Source organism: Saimiri boliviensis, chromosome 11, assembly GCF_048565385.1.
Source record: "Saimiri boliviensis isolate mSaiBol1 chromosome 11, mSaiBol1.pri, whole genome shotgun sequence".
Classification (NCBI taxonomy): domain Eukaryota; kingdom Metazoa; phylum Chordata; class Mammalia; order Primates; family Cebidae; genus Saimiri; species Saimiri boliviensis.
The window spans coordinates 50,839,842-50,851,740 of record NC_133459.1 but is presented as its reverse complement, the minus strand read 5'-3'; the positions used below and the strand labels follow the sequence as shown (position 1 = coordinate 50,851,740).

At 43.3% G+C, this 11,899-nt stretch overlaps 1 protein-coding gene across 4 annotated transcripts in view; it reads left to right on the top strand.

Annotated features, from left to right (window-relative positions):
* The first annotated feature begins 24 nt into the window (after positions 1-24).
* Positions 25-11,899, top strand: part of ORC1 (origin recognition complex subunit 1) — a 37,693-nt gene continuing 25,818 nt past the window's right edge. The window contains exons 1-5 of one of the 4 annotated variants that reach the window (XM_074380830.1): positions 25-83; positions 217-369; positions 7,132-7,202; positions 8,177-8,276; positions 9,177-9,304. In XM_074380830.1, coding sequence (XP_074236931.1) covers positions 8,182-8,276; positions 9,177-9,304 — 223 coding nt within the window. In that variant the 5' untranslated portion in view covers positions 25-83; positions 217-369; positions 7,132-7,202; positions 8,177-8,181. Of the gene's footprint in view, positions 98-176; positions 370-3,956; positions 4,052-7,131; positions 7,203-8,163; positions 8,277-9,176; positions 9,305-11,899 lie in introns of those variants that run through there. The other 3 variants (XM_010349007.3, XM_074380831.1, XM_074380832.1) reach the window with 3 other exon arrangements.

Genomic DNA, 11,899 nt, shown 5'->3' with positions numbered 1-11,899 from the left:
AAGTACCGCGGCGCAAAGACCTTCAGCCTTCCGCTTCGCCAATCGGATCTACAATGATGGCTGCTGCAAGTTACCGGACATAAGTAACCTCCCTTAGGTGGGCGGGGCAGGGAGGCGCGATCTAATTGGTGACGTAACGAAGGGACGGCCTGGGGGCGGGGCCACCCGATTGGCGCGAAAGTTTCTTTTCTCCTTCCACCTTCTTTCCGTTTCTAGCGAGTCGCATGCTTTGGACCTGGCTTGCGGCTCGTAGCTGTAGAAGGAGCCCTGCTGGTCCAGGTTAGAGGTGCTGCATCCCCCGGAGCTCCCGAAGCGGAGGCAGTAGGAAGCGGAGGACTTGCGGCCAGCCGGAAGAAGCTTTGGAGCCCGGTAAGTGTGGCGTCCCGCAGGCTGCGAGGGTCTCGGGGAGGTCGCGCCGGAACCTCGTAAATGAGGATGTTCTCTATAGTTTCACTCATTGACTCATTCAGCGGACATATACCAAGCGCCTGTACAGTTCCAGGCACTGTTCTGAGCTGTTAGGAGCGTTCCTCTGTCCCACATCCCGATTCCTAAAAGGCTTCTCGCGCTGCCGGGGACTGAGTTTGCAGTGAGGAAGGCGGAAGCCAACAGCAGAGAAGCACAGGCTTTCCTGCCCTCCGTGCCCTAAGGCTCAGTGATGACTTTCCCTCTATCTGCATTTGTAAAGCACTCCATTTATTTCCTCCTTTGAGCTATAGTGTAGGAAGCCCTACAGGAAGGCGGAGCAGAGGTTATTAACCCATTTTTCGGACGTAGTAATTGCTCCCAGAGAGAGACGTGTTTTACTTAGGTCGCTTTTCATGACTAAGCAGTCTGAGCTCCTACCCAGGTATTTTTTTCAGATGAGCGCCTCCTAACTGCTGGGCTCTCATTCACTTTCTTTTCAGAAGAGAAGTTTGGTGGCCCCTTTTCTACCTCTCTTGTCTAACCTCGGAATTGAAGGATCTTCTGCTGTGACAATTGGAAAAAGCATTCCTATCGTGGTCTACTTGTGAAACTGCAATGATTAAATACGATTCTAGTTGGCTGTAACACATGAATAATAGTACCCTCTTCCCTGCTGTATGGGCTGGAAATTCCAAAGGAGTTTCCAAAAAAATTTTAGGTGGGCCGGAAATTCCAAAGGAGTTTCCAATGTGACATAATGGTTTCAGTCCTTCTGCAACAGTTGTTAACTGTAATGGAGGACAATATGTGGACTTTAGAAGGTTTGTGAATACGCCGAAATTGAATGCAAAATTTTGCTTGAATTTTATGTGAGTTCCATAATATTCATTAAAACCACTGTACCAGCCGGGCGCGGTGGTTCACACCTGTAATCCTAGCACTTTGGGAGGCCGAGGCGGGTGAATTGCCTGAGTTTAGGAGTTCGAGATCAGCCTGGGCAACATGGTGAAACTCAGTCCCTACTAAAATACAAAAAATTAGCCAGGTGTGGTGGCGCATACCTGTAGTCCCAGCTACTCCGGAGGCTGAGTGAGTTAGGAAAATCGTTCAACCCGGGAGGCAGAGGTTGCAGTGAGCCGTGATCGTGCCACTGCACTCCAGCCTGAGTGACAGAGCGAGACTCCATCTCAAAAAGAAAGAAAAAGAAAAAAAACACTGTACCTTACAAATAAATACAAGGGATTTTGGTAGTGGGAAAGTGGATTTATCATTTTGTATTTTCTCACTTAATCTTCCACTATCCTAAAATAGTACCTGGCACAGGATAGGTGCTTAGTAAACATTGGTTGAATAAAAGGAAGATTCTATTCTCTCCATTTTGTGGGTAAGCAAACTGAGACCCAATCCGCAATGCTCAGTTAGTGGCTGGGAAGCCTGATTTATTGTAATAAGTACACCAAACACAAGTTCTCAGTTACATATTAACATTATCCAGTTTCACACAGGGTCATAAGGTGAAGTAGTTAAGAGCACAGTTAGTGGAATCTGGCTGTTTGGGGTTTGAGTTAAGGCTGTGCTGTCCTGTATAAGTTAGGACAAGTTATCACCTTGTCACCTTAAAGTGATAATAACATTTACTTTTCATTTAGCAAATAGTTATTATTAAGCTGGGTGGAGGGTAAGAAAGTGGAGTAACACACAAGATGCCTGACATCTGCTATGATCTCCTATGCTGTCTCTTCAGAGGGACTCCTGATTAATTTTTTGAACTTTTTTTTGTTGTTGTTAAAGAAAACATGCTCATGTAACCAGCACCCAGTTTCAAGAAACAAAGCATGACCAACATCCCGGCAGCACTCCCCTCCCTGGTGTGTCCCCTTTCATCTACCCAGGTTACCTTCTATTGGGGCTTCTCCAACTCTGGCCTCAAGCAAGCCTCCCAAACTGCTGGGATTAAGCTATTGTGAATTCTAAAAACATGGATTACTTTTACCTGTTTTTAAACTTTATACAAATAGAATCAATGTATATATTCTTTTGGTGTCTAATTTCTTTAGCTCAATAACATTATGGGATATTTTCCCCACATTGTCATGTGCAGTTGTAGTTGGTCTTTGTTGCTGTATAGCGCTGCATGAATATTCTGGTTCATGTCTTTGATGATATATATGTATTTCTGTCAGATCTATTGTGTTAGAATTTCTGGGTCATAGGGTATGCATATGTTTAGCTTCAGTAGATATTGCCAGTTATCTAAAGTGGTTGTACCAGTGTACATGCCTCCTGGCAGTGAATGAGAGTTGTGGCTGCTCTACATTCTCACCACACTTGGTATTATCCTGATGATTTTTAAAACCAGTTCATTCATCCAGTCGTTCATTTACTTATTATGTGCCAAGTCCTGACCTAGGCCCTGGGGATGCAATTATGAACAAGCTAGACAAGGTTCCAAGGCTCCTGCCCCTTTGGAAGATAACATTCTAATGTGAGAAGCACAATAAATAGGAAAATAATTTAATGGTTATTGCTTTGACAATAGGGTGGTATAATGGAACATGACCCTGAGGGGTGGCATAAGGAAGGGTTGGTCACTTTCCACTGGATGTCATTGAAGGCCTCTGAGGGAGTTTCATTGGGGCTGAGACCTGAGCCAACCCTGCAAAGGTACCGGAAGGGAGAACAGTAACTGTGTAAGTAAGTCTGAGGACACTCAGCACCTTGGTTTGTCTGAAATTTGGAAAAGCAGGCCTGGAGCACAGCAATAAAGGCAAGGCAGGTTATGTGGTCCAGGTCATGGGCCTTCCTTCCAGGAACCCTGTCTCATTGAGCACAGTCCATGGTCTCCTAGAAAAGGAATGTTAAATTTTTACTTTGGCTTAGTTTTTGAAGAACTTAATAAACTAAAATATGGTCTGGATTTAAAGCACTGAGGGCATGAATTTGATGCCCTTAGGTATAAATGAGTACCTTATAGGTATGAAAACAGTCCTTTTCATATGCCAGTTCTTGGTTTGAAAGAATGAGATTACTAAGCCAGTGAAATAAGATGTCAAAGTCAAAATGACAAATAAGGGAGCCAAGTGCGGTGGCTCACACTTGTAATCCCAGCACTTTGGGACGCCAAGGAGTGTGGATCACATGAGGTCAGGAGTTCGAGACCAGACTGGCCAACCTGGTCAAACCCCATCTCCACTAAAAATACAAAAAGAAGCTGGGCATGGTGGCGGGCGCCTATAATCCCAGCTACTCAGAAGGCTGAGGCAGGACAACACTTGAACCTGGGAGGTGGAGGTTGCAGTTAGCCAAGATTGTGCTGTTGTACTCCAGTCTGGGCACAGAGTGATACTCCGTCCCCCTCCCTCCCCCACCCCACCCCCCAAAAAAGACAAGGCCATTTATCCTACAGGTAAATTATTCAAGAATTGTAGAAAGTTTGCTGGGAGATACCAGTTTGCTGCAAAGTATTCTTAGTGATGTGTCCCCATTTTTTTTTAGACAAAAGGGCTTAGTGGGTACTGTGATTTACTTTTTTATCTGTATCTCAATAGCATATACTGCCTGATTATGGAAAAGGCAAAAACTTCCAAGTTTACCTTTGACAGTTCCATGCCACATTGCCCAGTAAAAGGAACATTTATTGAAGGTATGTTAGTGTATGTATTTCCTTGAACATTTTGTTTATTTATTATTTAAAAATTTGTTTCACTGGACATGGTGGCTCACACCTGTAACCCCAGTCGTTTGGGAGGCTGAGGTTGGTAGATCATTTGAACTTAGGAGTTTGAGACCAGGCTAGCCAACACGGTGAAATCCCTTCTCTACAAAAAAATACAAAAATTTAGCTATACATGGTGGTGTGTGCCTGTAGTCCCAGCTACTGAAGAGGCTGAGGTGGAAGAATTGCTTGTGCCAAAGAGTTTGAGGCTGTGGCGAGCCATGATTGTGCCACTGCACTCCAACCTGGGCAAAAGAGCCATCTCAAAAACAAAAACAAAACTGTCCTCAATTCCTTTAAATCCAGACCATATTTTTTTGAGGTAGTGTCTCACTCTTTAGCCCATGCTGGAGTACAGTGGCATAATCAAGCCTCACTGCAGCCTCAAACTCCTGGACACATGGGATCCTCCCCAGTAGCTGGGACTGCAGGTGCACACGACCACACCAGGCTGACTTTTTTTTTTTTTTTCCATAGAGATGGGGAAAAATGCTGTTGCCCAGCTGGTCTCAAACTCTTGGCCTCAAGTGATCCTCCTGCTGCAGCCTCTCAAAATGTTGGGACTACAGGTGTGAACCACCATGCCAACCCAAACATTTAGATTCAAACACTTTTTCTGATTTTTACTGAAAGATATTTGGATCTTATGAATCCACATTTAGTTTTTACTTGAGCACAAGTCTTCTACTTGCTTTTATTCATTGATCTTTGCTATTTGATCATTTCTACACTGTACTTAATTAAAATTAGATTGAGGCTGTGTGCGGTGGCCCACACTTGTAATTCCAGCACTTTGGGAAGCTGAAGTGGGTGATCTCCAGAGGTCAGGCATCCAAGACCAGCCTGGCCAACATGGTGAAACCCCATCTCTACTAAAATGACAAAAAATTAGCTGGGTGTGGTGGCAGGTACCTGTAATTCCAGCTACTCAGGAAGCCGAGGCGGGAGAATTGCTTGAACCCTGGAGGTGAAGGTTGCAGTGAGCTAACATCGTGCCATTGCAGTCTAGCCTGAGCGACAAGAGCAAAACTGCCTCAAAAAAAATAAAGAAATAATAGAATAAAATTAGATTGATTTTAATAGTGTGACCCCAAAAGTATCTGAGACAGTTTTCTGTTTATTTTTTAAGACAGTGTCTCACTCTGTCACCCAGGCTGGAGTGCAGTCGTGTCATCTTGGCTCACTGCAGCCTCCGCCTCCTGGGCTCAAACGATCCTCCCAGTGTGCTACCAGGCCTGGGTAAGTTTTGTATTTTTTTGTAGAGACAGGATTTTTCCATGTTGCCCAGGCTGGTTCGAACTCCTGGGCTCAAGGGATCCGCCTGCCTCAGCCTCCCAAAGTGCTGGGAATATAGGCATGAGCCACCGTGCCTGGCCTCAATCAATGTAAAAAGTTTATTTTGCAAAGGATAAGGATGTGCCCATGACACAGCCTCAGGAAGTGCTAATGACACATGCCTCAGGTGGTCAGGGCACAGCTTGGTTTTATAAAGTTTGAGAGAGACATGAGACATCAATCCATATGTGTAAGTTGTACATTGGTTCTGTCCAGAAGGTTCTACATTGGTTCTGTCCAACTCGAAGTGGGGCTCTTATCTGCCAGGTCACAGGTAGATAAGAGACAAAAGGTTGCATTTCTTTGGATCTTTGATCAGCCTTTCCCGAATACACAATTTACATGTGAGAGCAGGGTAGAAGAGTAGTCACTTATGCCCTTGTCCGAGGGTATCTCATCTTTTGGCTTCCCTAGGCCACACTGGAATAAGAATTTTCTTCTTCCATAAAATACACTGACACTAGGTAGGACACGGTGGCTCACGCCTGTAATCCCAGTACTTTGCGAGGCCAAGGCGGGTGGATAACCTGAGGTCAAGAGTTCAAGACCAGCCTGTCCAACATGGTGAAACCCCATCTCTACCAAAAATACCAAAATTAGCTGGGTGCGGTGGCAGGCAACTGTAATCCCAGAGGCTTGGGTGACTGAGGCAGGAGAATCGCTTGAACCTAGGAGGCGGAGGTTGCAGTGAGCCGAGATCACGCCACTGCACTCCAGCGTGGGCGACGAGCAAAACTTTTTCTAAAAAAAAAAAAAAAGAAAGAAAAAACAATGATAACTGATGAGCTTTAAAAAAAAAAAAAGAAAGAAAAAGAAAAATCTCATAGTGTTTTAAGAAAGTTGACGAATTTGTGTTGGGACACGTTCAGAGCTGTCCTGGGCTGTAGATTGGACAAGCTTGCCTTAGTCTGACTCTGAATCTGCATTTTTACATAAACAATAGGGCAGAGGAAGCAATTGGCTATGTATTTGTCTCAGGTATGCTGAGGGATGACTTTGAGTTTTGTCTGTCCTCTGTCCTCTCTCCTTTCTCCCTCACCTGTGAAGATAAGCTATCCATTTACATTGCCAGGATGAAATTTAATAGAACTGTTATAGGGTAAAGATCTTGAATTCGTGGGCAGATTGTGAGGGAGGTATGTAGTTGTTGTTGTTGTTGTTGTTTTTCTTTTAAATCTTTGTAGCTATCTTATTTGGGAATAAAATGGAAAGCAGGTTTGCCTGACGCACTTACAGCTTGACTTTTCCTTTTGGCTTATTGATTTTGGGGTCCCAAGATTTATTTGCCTTTCACAATAGTACTATGCTGTAAATTGCACTCTAAATGTACTTGATAGCAATCATTCATGCATCTTTTCTAAGCAGTTTATTTTCTAAAGTTCAATATCTTTTCTCTTTACTTTTAATTTTCTCAAAGCTTACTTTAAAAATACCTTTATTAAAAGCCAAAAATGTAATGGGTCAAAATGTTCCCAAATAGAATGTAGGACATAATGCCACTGAACTTTAGAAAATGAGCTTGTTTGATTTGGATGTTGATATGTTATTCTAATTCTATTGTTTTAGTAATTCTAAATAATTCTATCAAAGAGGATTGTTTGGACTTTACATTTTTATTTGCATCAATAAAATGTCCTTTTTCTATGTATTTTAATACAAGCATTTCTTTTCAGCTATTCTTTATATCTAGTACCTGTCGGCTGCAAAGAAAAAAATACCCCTTCCAACTGCCAAGGCAGTACAGGTTAGTAACACTGGTAATTTTTTTTTAATGTAAGTGCAGTGATACACTTGATAAAACCCATTGCCACTTCCGCAAATTCTACTTGCATGTCTTTGCGTCCTTACATTCGTTGGAATTCATTCTGTCTTATCAATATCTACTAATTATTCAACATTCAGCTCAGGAAACCCCTATGGGAGCCCGTCCTCCCTGAACAGCCAGAATACCAGTAGTTTCACTACACTCTTTGCAATATTCATTGTCCTTTACTGCATTTATATTTTACTTTTAATTTTTTTGCATTTCTTCCCATTCCCCACCACCCCCCCCCCCATGTGGAGTTTCACTCTTGTTGCCCAGGCTAGAGTGCAGTGGCACAATCTCATCTCACTGCAACCTCTGCCTCCCGGGTTCAAGCAATTTTCCTGCCTCAGCCTCCTGAGTAGCTGGAATTACAGGTGCCTGCCACCTCACCCACCTAATTTTTGCATTTTTAGTAGAAATGTGGGTTCACCATGTTGCCCAGGCTGGTCTCGAACTCCTGACCTCAGGTGAGCCACTGCACCCAGCCTTCGCATTTCTGATTTATCCCTGTGTGCATTTCATAAGTGTCATGAAGACACTTGCAACCCATGTATCACTCTTTTAATTTCACTTTGTTAGATGTTTTACACCTATTGTTGTGCCTTATTCTAAGTATTTCTACATGTTATAGTTTCATTTCTTAGGAATTGACCTTTCTGTTTTCCTGGGTGGGAAGAGATAAGGCATAGTACAAGACGTACCCAGATGATGCTAAATTGCCTATGTGTAATCTTCATAGACCATGACTTCAAATAAAATATTTTCTTAGTCTAAAATGTATGGGAGTGTAGCAGGGCAGAAAATAAGTCTGAACTCATTTGAAGGTAGGGAATGACTATGTATGTCTTAGAATCTGTCAAATAAATACCAAATATTTATCATGGTAATTCAGAGTTAGGTCTCTTCTACAGGAGCCATGGCACACTACCCCACAAGGCTGAAGACCAGAAAAACTCATTCATGGGTTGGCAGCCCGTTGTTGGATCGAAAACTGCGCTACCAAACCTATAGGTGAGTGATGAGGTCCTTTGGTTGTCCTGGAAATGGAGCTTCTCAAGCTAAACAGTCAACTGTAACTAGTCTGTTCTAATTACTACAGATTGACAATGAATGAACAGGAGGTTAGAAGATGGTAAGGAGGGGTTTTGTTTGATGCAAGAAGATAGATAGATACAGCAGTTAGTGATGGGGCAAAAAATTATGACAGGTTCATAAAATTTTATGAAAGGTGAGTTCTATATAACTCTTCATGATAACGAGATGATAGATGTTGTTACTATGTCTTTTCCAGCTCTGGAGATCTCTGACAATTGACATTGTTATTGGGCAGCTTGGCAGCCTTGGGAAGCATTTGTTGTTCTTGTCAATAACTTAGAGGAATTGGGGTTCTTTTTTTTTTTGAGACGGAGTTTCGCTCTTGTTATCCAGGCTGGAGTGCAATGGCACGATCTTGGCTCGCTGCAGCCTCTGCCTCCTGGGTTCAGGCAATTCTCCTGCCTCAGCCTCCTGAGTAGCTGGGATTACAGGCATGTGCCACGATGCCCAGCTAATTTTTTGTATTTTTAGTAGAGACAGGGTTTCACCATGTTGACCAGGATGGTCTCGATCTCTTGACCTCGTGATCCACCCGCCTCGGCCTCCCAAAGTGCTGGGATTACAGGCTTGAGCCACTGCGCCCGGCTGAGTTGGAGTTCTTAATAAGATATTTGGATTCCTTACTCAGCTGAAACAATTCATTCAACCCATTTTGGCTATTCTTACGTATAATTGGGTGAATTGGTTTCCCAGTAGGAGAGTTGGTCAGCAGAAAGAAATCAGGGGATTAGAGAGCCCTCTCCTTTGTGCCTAGGGGGCTGAAGAGCTTGACCTGCTTTAAGTTATTTCCTAATATGCCGCTCTGTTACTTCCTAGAGAAATGTGTGTGAAAACAGAAGGTTGTTCCACCGAGATTAACATCCAGGTTGGACAGTTTGTGTTGATTAAAGGGGATGATGATGAAAACCCATTTGTTGCTAAATTGCTTGAGTTGTTCGAAGATGGTGAGTTTGGGATGGAATAATTAACCTTTCCTTGTCATGAATGATTGGGAGATGGGGAGATTGTGGGTTCTTTTGTTCACAGGAGCTTGTAGGGCATATTATACTGAGGTGGGATCATGTGAGAACTAGCTGCACCTTCTTCCATCTAGAAAACTTCTGTACTCACCAAAGCAGTATTGAATAAGATGGAATTGGAAGGCTCAATAATTTAGCTTTTTCATTATTTTGGGGAATAAGTTTGGCTATTAAAGCAGAATTGGGGGGGTTGCTGGAGAGAATGGATGAATTTAGGAGTAAGGGAAAAGGAAAAAACAGGTAATTTGCACTGTCATAGAGATGTGTCCTTTAATTTTGGCATGAGGGTTAGTAATAAATTTTGCAAGTGCTACTTCGTTACAAACGTAGAGGTAAGTTGGAATTGGAAAGTATAGCAGTTGGTATTTCAGTTAGGGAAAACAAAAACACTTAAGGTGTTTTACCCAGAGGAACTTGTGTGTTAGTGTTGGAAAGGCTGGAAGAAAAGATGAGATGAGTAAGTGCAGGAAGCCACTACTGCCCCTAGGCTGGAGGAGCAAAAGAGAAGGTGGCATCAACTAGAGCCTACAAGCCCACATTCAAAGCCGTAGCTGATTTGTTGACCTTGTAACCCTCTGCAAAACAAGAGAACACAGAAATATGGGAGCGGGGCAGAGCTTCACAAGGAGGATTAGGAAGACAGCAATTTGAAACCATGAAAAACTGCCTCTTTCAAGAGACAGAAGAATGGGTTGGTGATTAGGTAATCCTGTGGCAGTCTGTATGCCCAAGAGAAGGAACTGATAGACTGAGTGGATAAAGATGTTTTACATGACTATAGTCCCCCTTATCTGTGGTTTCACTTTCTGCAACGTCAATCGCAATCCAAAAATATTAAATGAAGTTTCCAGAAATAAACAAGTCATAAGCTTTAAATTTTATGCCATTCCAAGTAATGTGGTGAAATTTCATGCTGTCCCAACTGGGATGTGAGTCATCCCTTTGTCCAGTGTATCCATGCTGTATAGTATATATGTGTAGGAAAAAGCATAGCATATCCAGAGTTAGTGGTAGTATCTGCAGGTTCAGGCATCTACTGGTCTTGACACATACCCTCAGCAGATAAGGGGAGACTACTGCACACAGATAAGGAGGATCTTTGACATACTTTTTCTTTAACATACTTTGAAGTATGGGGGAAGACCTCATCAAACTAATGTCCAGTAGGGGCAGCACATCAGAATTACGGGCTTTGGTGTATGGATTCTAGAATCCTCTCTTGGTGCTCCATTGGATAGCTTTAGTCTTTCTCTGAAGAAAGCTAAAAAGAGATGATGATGATGATGATGATGATGATGATGATGATGATGGCAGCACTAATGAGTGTCCTTTCAGTTGTAGCTAATGCTGGTATGGAGTGACACTAATTTTATACTATAATGATAAAGCTGAAGATTACAAGCCTGCATTTGCCAAAAGTCATCTCAGTGGTTGATGCTGTAATTCTCTCTCTTTTTTGGAGACAGAATCTCGCTCTGGTGCATAGGCTGAAGTGCAGTGGTGCGCTCTTGGCTTATGCAACCTTCACCTCCTAGGTTCAAGCAATTCTCCTGCCTCAGCCTCCTGAGTAGCTTGGATGACAGGCACCTGGCACCACGCCTGGCTATTTTTTTATTTTTAGTAGACACGGTGTCTTATCATGTTGGCCAGGCTGGTCTCAAATTCCTGGCCTCAAGTGATCTGCCCACTTCAGCCTCCCAAAGTGCTAGAATTACAGATGTGAGCCACCATGCCTGGTCTGATGCTGTAATTCTTGCTATGATTTTTATTTTGTTCAGTGCCTGTGTTTAGAGTAGCTCCTCTCAGAGGCCCTTTTGTCATTCCTTTGCTGGGTGATAGCACCATTAGAAAATGAAGCAACCCCAAAAGAGCAGGTGTGTGGGCTGGAATTTGATTGCTGCAGTTGGTCATATGACCTTTGACAAATTCTTTAAGTTCCCTGTCACTTGATTTTGTTGCCTGAAAAGGGAGATAGCTGTAGTATCTACCTTGTATAACACATGTTGGGCCAGGCTCAGTGGCTCACGTCTGTAATCCCAGCACTTCGAGAGGCCAAGGCAGGTGGATCACTTGAGGTCAAGAGTTCAAGACGAGCCTGGCCAATATGGTGAAACCCCATCTACTAAAAATATAAAAATTAGCCAGGCGTGGTGGCACAGGCCTGTGGTCTCAGCTACTCGGGAGGTTGAGCAAGGAGAATCTCCTGAACCAGTGAGGCAAAGGTTTCAGTGAGCCGAGATCATGCCACTGCACTCCAGCCTGGGGAACAGAGCAAGACTTCGTCTCAAAAAAAAAAAAGATAACACATGTTGGCCAGATATGGTGGCTCATGCCTGTAATTCCAGCACTTTGGGGAGGCCAAGGTAGGCAGATCATATGAGGTCAGGAGTTTGAGACCAGCCTGGCCAATATGGTGAAACCCTGTCTCTACTAAAAATACAAAAATTAGCTGGGTATGGTGGCAGATGTGTATAATCCCAGCTTCTCAGGAGACTGAGGCGGCAGAATCGCTTAAACCCA